The sequence below is a fragment of the Semicossyphus pulcher genome, unplaced genomic scaffold, assembly GCF_022749685.1.
Source record: "Semicossyphus pulcher isolate SPU_LCO1_2020_fin unplaced genomic scaffold, fSemPul1.0.p SCAF_6, whole genome shotgun sequence".
Taxonomy (NCBI): domain Eukaryota; kingdom Metazoa; phylum Chordata; class Actinopteri; order Labriformes; family Labridae; genus Semicossyphus; species Semicossyphus pulcher.
In genome coordinates, this window is record NW_027211737.1 from 24,582,027 (window position 1) to 24,597,830 (window position 15,804).

A 15,804-nucleotide genomic window follows, 5' to 3' on the forward strand; every position below is an offset into this window, starting at 1 on the left:
ACTGTGCATATGCCACTACAACACTTCATGACTACATCACACTCAGGTTTAATTCATACTCAAGATAATCAACAACTATAGTTATAACCATGTTAGTGTGGAAGACATGCACACCTAAATAACGTGTTGTTACTGGGACTTTTGGATGATGGTTACTTTGGTGGCAGCTGTTCTTCTTGTCAACACTTTTAAGTTTGCTTTATACCAGGAGACACAAGAAAAGAGAAACTCACAAGCTGTACATATTTTATTGCAAATGAATAGTGAAATAACACGTTTTGATACATTATATTACAAATATCTTTTATGTACAAACGCAATGTGTTGGAGCTATTGACAACAACAAACCACTTAATTTATACAGTAAATACAGTGCTTGATTCATACAAGCAAATTGGTGGATACCTCTTCAAGCAATTCAAGATTTCAAAAATAGTATTTTGAAGGAAGAAAGCAGGACTTTGAAGAGAGTGTACATCCTCAAAGTTTGGTGTTGAGTTGATTTGTGCTCTTAGATCTATTAAATGTATGTAGATCTATGACAAGACTCTTAACTCAATGTATTAGGCACTATTTGTATAATATATTTATTATATTATAATTGAGAAAACTGGCCAGAATATCAACCCTGTACTACAAGTCAATAAATGTTACTGTTCCTATAAATTACACATTGAAAAATGTATTGAGAATGAAAAGTCACTGGATACGTTTCCTGTGTCAATCTTATTTACTTGTACGGCCAAAAAAAACCTTTACATACGTACTAAATATTGATGGTTGGGTTTCTATCACAAAACTAAGAAAATGAACTCTTGTGATCTTGTGATCTTTCCTTTTTATCCCAAATAAGGTATTTAATGTTTTTTGCATTTGATTCAAATGGAAGCACTGTCAACTAAGTGGGCTTTTAAAGGCAGTGTACTTAAAACAACTCCTGAGCAATCAGCACGTCTTTACTGAACCTTTATTTAAAAGGGAAAAAGGCAGACAGTTGTGTTATGATGCACAAGGTGCACAAATTCTTTGATTGTCATGAGGTACCGGTATCTCTGCCTGATTTTCCGATATTGCACTTTGAACATCTTCTTTCTCTTTGTCATCTGGCTTAGTCTGCTGCAGCTCCATTAAACAAAAAACACAATGCCTGCTTGGATTTAAGGAGCTGTAATGTTTTTCTTTAGTGAGAGATACAGTACAGTTTTTGTTCCTTGGATGCTTAGTGAAAGGTGTTTGGGTTTGGACGGATCATCATGACCACTTTCTTTAGTGAATATGCTCCTCCTCTGAACTCAGCCCAGTAGACTCCATCTTGGTAGCGGCTGCGGTAATGTCCTCCTCTGTACCAAACTCCATTCAAATTTGAATGGGCGCAAGAGTTGTACCACCATCCTCCCTTCTGGTAGTGGGCACAGTTGCCTAGAAATACCAAGAACATGAGTCAAACTGTTAGTTTGCATGCATAAGCATACATTATGGAACCATGATGTTCCATCATTGGTTTTAAGCTGCCAAAGTTTGTCCAGTTAAATACTTACATACAACATAAAAAATGTTACCTGTATACGCATCATGATCTCTGTCCAGTGTTGTGAACTGTTTGCCATTATGCCAGGTGAGTGAATCTCCAGCGTTGCCATGATAACGGCCCACCCTTAGCTTGTAGAAGTCCGCCTCAGGCTCCACTCTGAAGCTGGCATACTCTGCAAACACCTTCCTGCCAGACCAGTCCTCCAGAGTGACCAGCAGTTTGTAGTTTCCCTGGTTAGTCAGCCAGTAGATGTTCTCCAGGCCGAGCCAGTATTCACCATCAATATTGCCAAAACCTTGCTGTGAGGTACAGTGATAAGAAAACACCATCAGTTAGATTAGGAAATACTTTCTGAATGCTCTATGAGCAGCTTTGGACAGCTAGTTTGAATGTCTGGGGGATGATTCAGGGTCATTGCCCATGATCTGGAGGTAATTATGAGTTTAGCCCATGTATGGACTTGTTTATCGTCAAGGAACATTAATATAAATGGACCCTTTGAGTCAGGTTTATGGCTAGCATCGGGTGTCCAGATTTCCACTATTATTTTGTTATTGAAAACACAGCGGGGCATACGGTAAGAAATCTTACAGACTGGAAGCTGTCTCACTGCTTTTTTTCTGGCTCCAATCATACAGTAAGTCGGTTTGTGGTATCCCCTACCCCACACATGCTTTCAATCATGGAAACACCCCTTTGGGTGAGTGTAAAATGCAATATCAGATGTAATGTGGTTTTAAGGTTTCCATAAAAGTCTTGGAAGGATCTCAGTGGTTGCCCTAAGCTGAGAATTATTCAGGACCCTTGTGAATATTTGACCTTCAAACAAATGTTTACCAGTAAACTGCATCCTCCTCTGTGAGGGGTTTCCCTTTCAAATAAAAATAGTGTTTATCCGGTACCTTCTGTTGCATAATTTCGAAAATAGGGTTACTTTTCCAAAATATCTTGGAATCCTGACAACCAACCAATGTAGCATAAAGGTCCAATATTCCTTCAGTTTTATTCCAGTGTGAAGTCATTCACAAAGACCAATTGATGTTGGTGGAATTAATGAGTCATATAGCTGTGGCAGTGACTGAGGCTGGTACTACATCAGACATTTTGAAACCTTAACAATTACCTATTCATTACTGGTTCACATCTGGTCGGTGTCAAAACAACCTACATAAGCCACCAGCTTCCCTCCAAACTATGAGGTCCTTGATTTGGTGTGAGGTGTCGCACCTTGTATGTCTCCCAGTTCCTGAAAAAGTTGACAGAGCCGTCCACCCTTCTTTGGATCACGGTCCAGCCACCTGGGTCATGTCTCTGGTCGCACCACACCTGCATTAGCCTGTTGGCATTCTCTGGCTTCACCAGATACATACCACTGGTAGTGTGGCCATCTTCGAGAGCCTGCAGACAATCCCTAAATGGACCTGAAAAGAGAGATGACAAGATATTTATAGCATGTTCAATCCAGGCAGTTACAACTGTTTCTCTAAAGTTAAGAAGCGGAAATGGTGAAAAAGCCACAGTGACACAAAGAGTTTTTATTCTCTGCCATAGGGAATCCCATTTTTCAGCAGAGCCTCTCATTTTAACAGCAGAATTGACTTTGGCGGCTTCTCTCACAAGGGAAATGGCTGCCGACAGCGCAGCCAAAAGAAACACTGGCATGAGGGCAAAGGGAATTATGACTGCTGAATGATGAAACGGTAGCAAAAACGTTAAAGCATCTGTGATGCTTTGCAGCGTGGGATTATTTTACATACTTTCACTAAGATTTCTTTATTTTGTATTATACAGACACCTGCTTTTTGGTGAAGGCTTACATGTTATGCTTTCACGTCATGTTTTAAAAAGAGGATTTCCGAGACCAAGTAAATTTGAGGACTGCTTGTATATCCTTGTCTTCACTTGCACTTTTCTGCTGGTAAGTCTACTGGGTTTTTCCGATATTACAGTTACTAGTGTGATGTCACAAGACAGCCAAAATGCTAGGTCAATATTGTATTATTGAATTTTTTGGTGCAAATTATAGAAACCTTATTTTCTTTTGTGTCACTTTGATTTTTGCTTAAATTCCAAGTCTAGTAGATACGGAACAACACTAATGGGGCAACTGTCTCCCCCAATTCAATTGGCTGTGAAAGTGTTTAGCTTCTCCAGACTGCACACTTGTGTGGTTTGCCAACTGGCCCACATTTCAAAGTGTTTCAATGGAAACAAATAAAATGAGAAAAGAAGGTCATGCAAAGAGGTGGAGGTAAGGAAGGGGTGCATACCAAGTTTTCAAGAGAGAAAAGAAAGGTGTTTGAAATAAAAAAAAGCGTGTCATGAGATCCTGCTCTGTTGTTATGCCAAACTTAAACCAAAAAGTGTTAACATAATGTGAGTAGCCAAAAGATTTCTCTCACTAACAAGGTTGGTTTTGGTTTTATTAAATCGCTCTGGATGATATCTGTGTCTCGGCCCCCTCTCTGCCATCAATTTGCTCTCAGGAATGTCTCTGTTGAGCAGATACAAGCCAGAGAGCTGCCCTGCCCTGCCCTGCTCTGTTCTGCCTGATAAAGTCTGCAGCTTGGTGGAACATATGACTGATTCTTGCCTGGTGCAACTGGAACAAATGACATCACTCACTCCTGGTATCTCTGTCTGTTCATAGTTTGCCCCCTCCCCTTTCTCATTGACTCCATCCCTCTGTTTCTGTGTTGCTCTTTCAGGTTACTTTCTTCCTCGCTCTATTCCTGCATTGTGTGAAACTTTCTGTTCGTGTTATGGGTTTATGTAACATTTTGGAGTGTTAGTTGCATGGCTGTGGGCAGGAAATTACTTGCCTTCTTTCAAGAATTCCGAACAAAGACTACCGTTCACACGCGCAGCCGGGTGAAAATGGCAGGCTGTGTCACAAAATGTCAATGGAATAAAGCCCGCCAAATGGTCAGGTTGGGAATGGTTTGTGCCTTTTCAACCATTTTCAAATTACTAATGAAAGGCAAAGGCAGTATACTGATCACTGCAACTGATACAACAAAACACCCTTCACGTCAATTTAAAAGCTTTATCATCCACTCACGTGTTCAAAGAGCCCCATGGGCTTGAATCCAGCTATCCATTTAAGCACATGTATTTACCCTGCTAATATGCTTAATGTTTTTTGTGTGGGTTGAATCAGGGTTTTGTGATGATATGCATCTCAAAAGGCTGTAGACAACAGCATTTCTGTTCTCACTGAGAGCCCTTTGCCCTGGGAATGTGTGGGACGTATTTAAATTGGCAATGACTGGAAGAATGGGTGCCTGGCATTGTCTTGTGATTAATGATGTAGAGGTTCACAGTATACTCATCTCAGACACAGAATCCTTTGTTTGTGACAACGGTTTGTGATGGTAACTGGTGTGAGTGGTAAAGATTCATCACAAATAGAAGTTAAAGTAAAGGGCATTTGTATAAAAGTTAATATTAGACTTTGTTAGACTCACCAGAGGGCTTGTCGGTGGTGGAGGGGCTGTGCGTGCCAGTTGGCATCGTTGAAAGAAGAGGCGTTAGAGATTTTTGGTCACTCTGGATCTCGTTGCTGATTGGGTTGTTTATTCGTGGAGGAACAGGTGGTTGGTAAGGCTTGTTGAGAGGCGGTGAGGGTGGAGGTGGCTGCGGCCGTGGCTGGGGGACTGGAACATGGCGAGGGGGAGGGCGACTCATGCACTGCTCCTCCAACAGGGCAATAAGAGTCGATTGGTTTGTGGCCAAAGAAGCCAAGTGCTGATACTTGTGCTCAAGGTCTTTGTATCGACTGGTGAGCTGCTGCATCTCAGAAGTTTGGTTCAGAATCTTGTTCTCCATCTGAGCCAATTCTAAGGCATTGTCTCTCTTCCTGATGATCTCATGGAGCAGCTGCATGTACAGCTGAGTGACTCTGGAGTTCATGTTTCGGCTCTCCTTCCTCAGGAGCTTGACCTCGTTGACGATCCCTCCGTCCACCTCCACTAATTGCTGCAGGGTCTCGATCTGCCTCTTCTGTTTCTGTAGCTCCACATTTAGCAGCTCTAACTCTTGTTTGTTGACCCGATTCTCCAGCATGGCCTCCGGCTCCTTGGAGTTGACACAGATGGCTCCAGTCACTTTTTGCTGAGGCACAATGAAAGTGTAAGAGCACTTGTCCTGCGGCTGGTCAGCTGGAGCACGTTTGCTCCTTCCAGCATAGAGAAACTCTCTCTCTGGTCCATCCTCACTACTCTGAAATTCTTGGGTCCTGTCCTTGCCATGTCTGCTGTCGGACGGACTCCCGTGAGTCTGCTGGACACCAGAGGATAGTCCATAAACAAGAATGAGCCCCAGTAGGACCATTGAAGGAGGATCCATGAGTTAGTGTCCAACTCACCAAAGCCTGCCAAGACCAGGACAGAAAATGGAGAACATGATTGTCTTGTAGTGAAAGAACTGTCAAACCTGACCCACTTTGGTTGCCAGAAGGAAGAAGACTACGAGCATACCTAATCTGAAACATCTCTCCTTACAATTGTAGCTGGAAGTCCTCAAAATTGGGCTACATACTCATTTTGACAGGACATCAATGGAGTCCTTCACAGCTATATTGACTGAGACTCCTGCCCATCAGGATACACTGCTGTGATCCTCCATTACCTGCCTGGAGCAGGCAAGCACAGAAGCCCTTGTGCATACACATCTAAGGGCGCAGGGCTGGAGGTTATTACATCTCCAAAAATCTGGGCTACCAAAAAAAGATTAGATCTGAAAGGAAATCTCTTACTCGCCCTGCTGAAAGCCCCAGTGGCTGCTATGACTTTCCATAACAGGAAACACATATTCAAGTGTAATGTATGAATACAGAATGCACTGTACATGTCACGACTGGCAAGAGCAAGCACTGCTGTTTCACTTTTGGCTTTTAAGTGTCATTGAATACATCTGGCCTTGATCAAGATTGTTTAAATCAGCTTTCTACCATTCAATTTTTGCAGTTCATGCTGTTTGAAAGTTACTAATCTTTTCACTGCCCGTAAGACAAATATTTTTCTCTTGTCTAATGATGTTCGGATCTCTTTAGTCGGTTACGTTGGCGTTAGTTGAGTGTGTTTAGCTTAGTTTGCTTTGCTGGCTCAGGTTCCTTTGGGCGATTGCCACTGCTGGTCCCTGACGCACAAAAACACTCCTATCTGCTCCCCTCTGCAGGCCTGGACATCTTTGCTGGTGGAAAATTTGAGACACCACCAGATGATGCTATTCAAGGAGCTGTTTTAAATAATGATTGTGTTGCAGTCATGTCCATAGCCCTTACCAAAAGAGGACACTCAGACATTCAGACTCTAAAATGTAATTTAACATGACTTTATATATCATCATTGAACATGTGAAAAGCTTAATTCCAACATCTAGCATGCTACATCTCATTAGGGATGTTAAATTGCATAATCCTGATCTGGAATATATCCCTATTTAGTTTACAGTCTCTATTAAATACGGCTTCCTCCTTCACTGGACTTTGTGGCAAAACCCATAATTTTCCTCAAAAGTTAATGAGAATGAGAAGCTCAACTGTTGGGCCCACAATTCAAAGTGTAGGCGTTTTTATTAGATAAATAAGTGGAGGCACTTTTTGTAGATGATGTGTTATTAGGGGATGCCACTGAGCGCTGAGGAGAATGTAACCCCTGTTTAAGGATATCAAGGCATTGAACTCCTGCGGCACGTTAATTGAAAGCTGCTGCATATTAGATTACAGAGGGGTCCTGTGTGACACCTCCCCAGAGTCAGAAGGGGCCTGTCTAATCAGAAAGCATTATAGGAGAGGCCTACATTGGCTTGGTTTTGAAGAGTCACGTCAGGATAGACACTTTCTTTCAAGCACTTCCATCACACATTTGTTATAGTTTATCTCTATGTAAGAGACAATGTGCCATATACAGTAATAGTCAGCACTGAATTGGGAAGAGAGGAGAAATGTTTTTGTCTTGTTAATCCGGGCGTACTGCCAGCACATTAGGTTGGAGACATGGAGAAGAGAAATGCAGCGCTCTCCAAGAACATGACCCTCTGCACATTCGACCTTTCTGGCTTTATCTGTCTCGAATAGACTGTAAACAAGACTTTTTACTGGAATAAAGTTACAGGAGATGTCCTCTTGTATAACATATCAGTCTTTTTGATATTATATTTTACCTGACAAGAGAAGAAAAGGCAACAGTACAGAAGAATGTGAGCTCTGATTCACCCATGTTCTTGATTAAAAATGTTACCTAAGAGTAACAAGCCCTCAGCTGAAGCACGACAGCTATGATTAAATTGAAAAACTCAAAGAAGAGAACGCTTTCTGTTTCAAATTGACCATCAAACTGTCTTTCAGCACAGCATGCGTCCTTCAAAGTACTAATCCCAGAACAAAGCCTGGCTGTATGACGTCACTTCAGCAAACGCTGATTGATGGAGTCATTATAGCGTCATAAAGGTTTTTCACACTAAGCAAAGAAACACTTATCAATTATCAATGAATTATCTCGTAAGTCAAGTCCTCAAGAACGCACTAATAATAGCTTTCAACTGAGCCCACACTAAGATAATAGAGCAGCCCGAGGCCTGTCCCCTGTAATGTGCTGATGACTGTGTTTGGCCAGTGGCTCCTGCGGTTTCTCCCCCTGGAACATGAGCTCTGTGTCTCTGAGAAATGCCGTGTGATTTACCCCTGCTGCTGCTGCTGAGGAGTCCCATGTTGGACGTCGTTAGCCCGGAATCTCCTGCTCCAGGCTTCACTACACTTCAAAGCTGAAGGGAAAATGCTTGCAGCTTGTGATGAAATGTGTTGGGTTTTTTTTGGGTGTGAGCGTGTGCGGTATGTGCGTGTCTGCGAGTGTTTTTCTGTTAATGTGTGTTTTTAAAAAAGCAACAACACTTGCTTTGCCCTGTCTCCCAGGAACCTGAGAGAGAGTCCCATCTGCCCTGACTGAGACAGCCTGTTATTAACCCATCCACAGTCTGCCAGAGGGAACAACAGAAAGCCTCCTCCTCCGTCTACACTGTTAACAGCCCCCACAGCTCATTATTGTGCTTACATCAGTTCACTTTAACAAGCTGCTATTGACTGGCCAGTGGCTGTAATGATTAACTGGTGTTGAGTAGTGTCATATACGTCTAGGTCTCAGGGTCTAAAGACAAACAACCTGAGGGCACTGAAAAACCACTCTCATTGTTATTTGATTGGCGCCACTACTCCTTAGGTAATTTCTGTAAGTCTGCTTCACACCAAATGTTTTGGTTCACCTGTCTACAGGTGGTAAGTCTGTGTTTACACTTCTCCTTCTACAGGATTTTACTCAATGTGAAATCAAGTGTGATAGGCGGGCAGGTCAGTGTGTCTCTGACCAGCGCTGGTCTGCAACCTTTTTGGTCATGCTCAGCACATATTAATTAGAAGGTGGGCAGCCTCAGACTGGCTGATGTCTCACCCCAGCCCCTCTCATTTCAGCATGAGCATGGCATTCCTCACATTCTTCGTCACCTCATTAGAGTTAGCTGCCATACACACAGAGAGAGTCAGTTGCGGTGGCAGACGGAGGGAGCTAGACACAGGACCACTACTCCTTTTATCCTCACGCTACCTGTAAGACATACCGAAATCTACTGACCCATTTCACTCCCAGTGTCCTACTTTCTGTGTGAATGCTTCATAATCACATCATCTTCATCCACAACAGGAGATCACACCACGACTACACTGCACCTAATTTGTCGGTAGCCAAGAAGAAGTGGGCACTTTGCGGGACGGCTTTGAGCTGCATGTTCAAATTAAGGCCGAGCCAGCGGAGAACTGGCAGTCTCCTGCATGACACCCAATATGTGTTGGATCAGAGTCAAATTCAATTTGCTCATGGTAATCTGCACTATTGCGTTACCTGTAGGGTGACCTCATTCTTTCCTCAAGCATGTAATCCCTGTAAGCGTGCAACATGACATTCAGGACATGATTCATCACAACAACCTGCTCAGTTTGACGCTGTAGTTTTAATTCTACTGGTTTTCTTTCAAATGTAGGAGTGTTGTGCTGCCTGGTGCGATCCTCCACTTGTGATCTGAGTCAGACGGGGCGGCAGGGGGTCTCGGGGAATTGTTTCGATAAGTTCCAGCATTCTACCTCAAAGCCCCCTTATCCAAACACTCGCCTGGCAACAGAAACAAAGACGGGATTCAACTGCCTGCTTCCCTGTCCTCCCGAGCCCAGGGGAACATCCTGAAGCTGCAGGCTGCTTATATTGGTTATCTGCTTTTCTTTTTTTAAAATAAGCGCTACCTTTTTAGATATTAGAAAAGAAATGAAAGTTATCATTCAAGGCTTTCTGGACAGACACCAGTTTGTGCCCACTCTCCAGTGCCCATGTGCTTTTATTTCCTCCCATAAGGCTTTGTGTTTTATCAGTAGCAAAGAAGCACTTAGCCTGAAGATCCCGCTCTCCAGCATCCCCCTGCGCTGACTCAACCCCCCCTCAGCCAAACCTATCAGAGAGTCATCTGTCGGGTTAGTCATCAGGAAGAAGAATTAGCCTTGTGCACCAAACAGTGAGTCACATAACAGATGCTGCATGACCACTGCTGAAATTAAGATCAAACAAAATCACTGTTGTGTAAAGTGCAGCAACCAAAGCCCGACTCCAATCAGTTTAAACTCTACGGTTGCTTCACTTCAGCGTTATATTTGAAATATCTCTGGGATGATTAATGCTGACCTTACGAACAACGTGTGTCAAAATCAGGAACAATCATCATTTGCTCTCTACTTGTTGCAGATGTGGTTTATCATCGCAGGAATTTGAGGTAATGTTCTCATTAATATAATGTACACAAGCTCTTTCCTTTCAAATAAACCAAAAAATAAGATGAATGTTTAAAGGAGTCAAAGGTTACACTACACTTACGTGATAACTGCAGAGTATTGATGAGGCTCCCTCAGTTGCCTTGCCCTCCTGGCAGAGCTGATTGAAGTTTCTCCTGGTAGAAAGTCATCCCAAGTGTGAAAGCTGCACCCCTGCGTCCTCCTCTTCCTCCTTTTGCACTCTGCACGTCTCACTTTTTCACACCTTAGTCCATTCCAGCAGAGGAGACGTTGTGCTGTTTAAGAGCCTATTATTAAAACACTGTCATTAGCCTAACAGAAGTTTAACTTGCTAGGAACACTGCAGGAAATCGTTACAAAAATCCTCCTGAAATTATTGGAACACTTCCAATGAAACAGTAGAAAACTCTGTCTAGATGTTGGAGGTAGTGTCCTGATGTATGTTGAGAGTCCAGAGCAGGTTTGTGTACTGCCTGTGGCCCGTTAGGAGAAGACTGTCACTTTCCTGTGGGCTGAATCCATCACTTCTGCCTCACAGCTCTAAGAGGCTGTCTCTCTCAAATGCACCTCTCTCCCTCCCTTTCTCTCTCTCTCTCTCTCTCTCTTGCCCTCTCTCTCTCTCTCCCTCCTTGGTGCTTTTAAATGATGAAAAATCCTCTTGCAGTGTTTCAGTAGGCAGACAAATTGAGTTCAGTGCCTCCCCCCTCTCTCCCTTAAAAATGAACACATTCTTGTTTAAAGCAGCAGCCTTCTTTCTCCACCCCTCCTCCCCATGGCACAAAAGAGATCCACAAGCATGCACAACACACACACACACACACACGACTCAAATTTCCAACCCCCTGCCCCCTGGCCACTGGTTCACAACCACCACCACTATTTCTGGCTTGGACTGCATGGTTCCCCTGGTGGTGGCTGCACTGATTTTACACTGATCAGATCCTAATTGGCCGTGAATGATCAGTTTCCCCCAAGAGGGACGGAACAGGCCGGCAGATAGGAAGCACATCCAGGTGTTTGACTTAAACCAGGTCTGAGTGAGCGACTGCTGAGTATGCTTTCTAGCCTGGAGGTGAGCTCTGCACACAAAGCAGCACACTTGAACTCCATCTTTCTAAGGGGATTAATTACGTAATGACTTCAAACGCAGAGCTGTGGGTACTTGTGCGCTGTGTGTAAGAGGACAAAAGGATATGAAACACTTTATCGTGTCAAAGTGGAGACAGTCCTGCCAATGGTCCATAAATTTCTCAGGGAAACACTTGGCGTTGGATACTGTTGCCTTGGCTCTTGCGTGTTGTTTTTATGTTGTCTTCCTGTTTTCAATAAGATTTCAGCTCTGCGGGGCCAATCATGTCGTCATTGGGTTTCCTGTCTCTGCTAAGATTATTTCATGTTTAATAGTTTCCGTTTGACTGGACACAGACACTTGTTTCCTAAGAGATTAATTACAGAGAAATGTACTCGCGGCTATTAAACTGATTTCTTAATCTGGTATTAACTGCTTTGTCAGCCACTGAAATCAAATTGTCTGCACCAGATAGGCAACTATCAGTCATCAGTTTCCATGGCATGGTTTGCAAAGCAAATAAAAACAGGCGTCCTATCCACTTAAAGGAACAATATGTAATATATTTACAGGAATTTATCATAAAATGACCATGATATGTCAATATGTATATGTTAAGGAAACGTGCTAAGTTGAAATACCGCCTTCTCCGTCAACAACGCTGCAGCCAGTATGTTCTCCTCCTGAAATTTCCATCCCGGTGCGTAGCGTCTGTGTGTGCTTTGGCCTGCACGATTCCGCCCACTGCCCATTTTGTCACCCCGGGTTGCCAGGTATGAAACAAATCGGCGCACAGGACTCGTTGCTTGTCATTGTCAAAGTGCACGTCTTGTACTCGAGTAGGTTCAGTGTCCTCAACCTTCGTGTTGTACTAGAAGCGTGCCTTGGGTGGTGGAGCGAGTGAATGAGAGAGACAGGAAGTGAGTGTGTGCGCATGAGTTACGGGAGTGAACGGGGATCGGAGTGGATCAGTGGAGAGTGTTATCGGTAACTGAAAATAACAACGACTGTACAGTAAGGCTGTGTGTGTAATAAAGCCACGTACTCCTCAAGACTGACGCCGCGCTCACTGCTGTGTGTGTAAAGTGACGGTTAGCCCCGAAGCTAGCGGCAGCTTCGGCCCTCGGGCAGGAAAGGCTTTGAATTTGGACTGCAGTACCGTTTTTAGACGCTAGCTGTCAATGTTACATATTGCTCCTTTAACAGAAGTCAGCTTATCAAACTGCAGCCTCTCACACAGTATACACCAAAAGATGGTGCAAACATTTACTTCACTGTTTTATTGTCGCTTTGAGTTTAATAAAACGTCTCTGTTTGGCAGTTTGTTTTACAATGCATAGGACGTGTGATGCTCCCCTCAGGGGTATAAACATTAAATATGTTACAGATGCAGGCTAACTTTTATATGTGTCTGCTATAAGCTCTAAAAGTGTTGGGATGTGCATAAAAGAGGAGAGGAAAGAGAAGATTAACAATGAATTCAGAGAGGTTGCATGTCTCATGTGCCAACGTTAGGTTACATAACTTCCATTTAGTTGTTTAAATACCAGATATTTGAGTTTTATGACCTTTATAAATGGTAATTAAAAAGTTCTAAATGTAGTGCACACATTTAGACTGACTTATTGTGGGTTTAAAGTATTAAAATTATCCATAAAAGGAGCCCCTTTGTGGTTTTCTGCTGTTTATTCAGCTCCTCACGTGCTACTGAACTGTATACTGTACAATCAGTGTTTTCCACTCTTGTGTTTAACATTTCCATCCACTTTCCCTTTAGGCCGTTAGGTTCTCATGTGGGCCTCTCTGCATCTCTGAACCCCTGGCCTTCATGCAGTTTGCGTTCATGTGTTTTTTATCACAGAAAGATCCAGTAATAAAACCGTCATACTTCACGTTTGGGAAATGTTTCCATGCACTGTTAAACAAACGTAGTACGACTGGGAAAGAGATTTGCAGTAGGAAGCATTTAACCTTTCTCATGTCGGTAGCCGTAACATCTTCGGGCATGAATTGATAGTTAATGACAGAATGAAATATCTTTAATAAGGACCTCATCACACCATAAATGTAGTCCTGAGTGCGTATTACATAAAGTATTATTCATGATTTCTTTGTTCATCATGTGCGGTTCAGTCTTTAAAGGCAGACCGACGTTGATTTCTTCCGCTGTTGATTCCTTTTCCTCCCTAAGTGAAGGGAGCCGTCTGAATGCTTCCCCCGATGACACGCTGCAAATGTTCTTCTGGCTTTATGAGACAAAGTTCCTGGCAGAAGATACTGAACAGCAAGAAGCGGACAAATTCATTTCATAACATCTGAGATTGAGCCAGACTGAGGGACCGGTCACACATTCAACAAGCTAATCCCTTTAAAGAGACTTTTGATCAAAGAAAATGTGATTGAATTTAGCTCTCATGCGTCACAATTCATAACTGGTGTTATAAAGTTGTTTAGACGCATCTTCATCCTTCCCCTCTCCGTAATGACAACTGCAGCTGACTCTGCGGCTGACGCTGAACTTACTCAGCGGCTGGGAAGCCGAGCGGCCTTTTAATGCAGTGTTTTAAGTGACTCATTGGGTCTCATCCAAAACCGCCGTGTTGGTGCAGTGATTAGTCCTTTTTCCATCTCTAATCCCCAGCAGGTGGAGGAACAAAGGATCGTAAAAATGTCAGCGGGGAAAATGTTACTCCCATATTTAAATGCTAAGCAATCAATGCATTTTAAAGCTGCGAGCGCCACATGGGAGAGATCATGGAAAGTAGCTTCACGTTGGAAATGTTTCACAGATGGACTACTATGTTGAATGAATGAGCGTGTTTACCGGATCGTGTGGGATTAGCAGGAGGAAAGCTTCTGTTATGAGTGCAATTTGTCACCCGGACATAAAAAAGTTAAAGATGGAATAATTATCTATTATTTCTATCAACTATTATACTCCCTCTGCTACGATTAATTTAATGCTTAAAGGCCAAATTATGAAGTAAATGTCAGACACAATAAAGGCAGCACCTACAGGCAGCAGCTGCTAAATTAGTCAGTTGTATTGTGTATCATTCTAAAGCAACTTGAATGAGAGCTTAAACAGAACAGGCTCACACAGGTTTGAAGGAGTGAAGACATAATAGTGACTCTGCAGCCTTTAATGTGCAAACACAACTTTTTTAGATTGTACTGCATTTTAAAATTAGCATTCAATAATGAAATAAAGCAGTGCAACCTGCAACGTTTGATCCGCCTCCACTGTTTACAAGTTGTTCTTTACAGCAGATGTGGTCTGAAAAGTTCTGCATTGCCTCACTGACGTATAAATACTGCCGGGTAGAGAACGCGTGTAATAGCCTGCAGAGAACATATGAGTTCTTTACAATCTCGGATATATAGCGTCTGCTTTTTTTCCATGAGCTGATGTTTTGGCAACAATGTGCCTCCTGTGGGGGTGGAAGGGAAAGCATGACATCATACGTCGTATATCACAGTAGCTCTTTTCAAGCTGTTGGAGCGACTGGACGTATGAAGTCTTCTGTATGAAATTAACAAATCCAGTTAATTAAAACAGTTTTTATATGTATACATGTATACAAGATATTCAATAGAGCCGTTTTTTAAATCTGCAAAAGTATTCATGTTTATTTTCCAAAGATGGAGCATTAAAGTTGGATGAGCTACATAATAACATAAAAAACATGGCGTACTGTGGAATGAATTTAAACTTCACTACGAGGAGTTTGACATTAACAGGTTTCCCCTGAGCGCTGCAAAAAATAAGTACGCAGATATATTCTCTCAAAGTATGGAATAGTAAGTAAATTGCAAAAACAGAAGTACAAAAAATGCAAAGTAAAAATGTACGCAGTATTTTATGGCTTTATTAACCAGTTTTAGGCCGCAGGGCGAACAAAAACTGTTGCCCCCACCTCTGTTTACTGGCTGCAGGGTTTCTGTGCATTATCTCAGTGTGTTTGTGGTACTCTCACGAAACAACTTCATTAACAAGAGTGCACCACAAATGTAAAATATAAAGTAAAGTAGTAAAAGCATGACCAATAAAGTAGCACTTGAAGAGTAATTAGAGCAGGGGTCTATAACCTTTTTTCATCTATATAAATTAACGAGGCAAAGAGCTACTTGCATTACATATCAAAACAAATGAACCATCTTAATTAAACTACTTTTTCTATACACGTGTCAAATGTCAATACCATAGACTGTATAAAAAGATGGACAACATGAACACTCACCAAAAGTGAAGCCAATTCATCTCTAGCGCCCCCTGCTGACTGGCTGCAGTATAGGTCATAAAGCCCGCCTCCTCCATGTTAACAGATGGGACATGAGTCAAATTATAAAATCAAAATACACGTCAAAAACATTTTT

General features: G+C 42.5%; 1 protein-coding gene across 1 annotated transcript; it reads right to left on the reverse strand.

The window, feature by feature from the left end:
- Nucleotides 1-250: 250 nt before the first annotated feature.
- angptl2b (angiopoietin-like 2b) lies at nt 251-10,978 on the reverse strand. The gene is made up of 5 exons (XM_069682827.1): nt 10,441-10,978; nt 4,999-5,903; nt 2,759-2,952; nt 1,560-1,830; nt 251-1,419 (listed from the first exon to the last, which is right to left on the reverse strand). The coding sequence occupies exons 2-5, from the start codon at nt 5,876-5,878 to the stop codon at nt 1,220-1,222; spliced, it is 1,545 nt and encodes a 514-aa protein (XP_069538928.1). The 5' UTR covers nt 5,879-5,903; nt 10,441-10,978; the 3' UTR covers nt 251-1,219.
- Nucleotides 10,979-15,804: the final 4,826 nt, after the last annotated feature.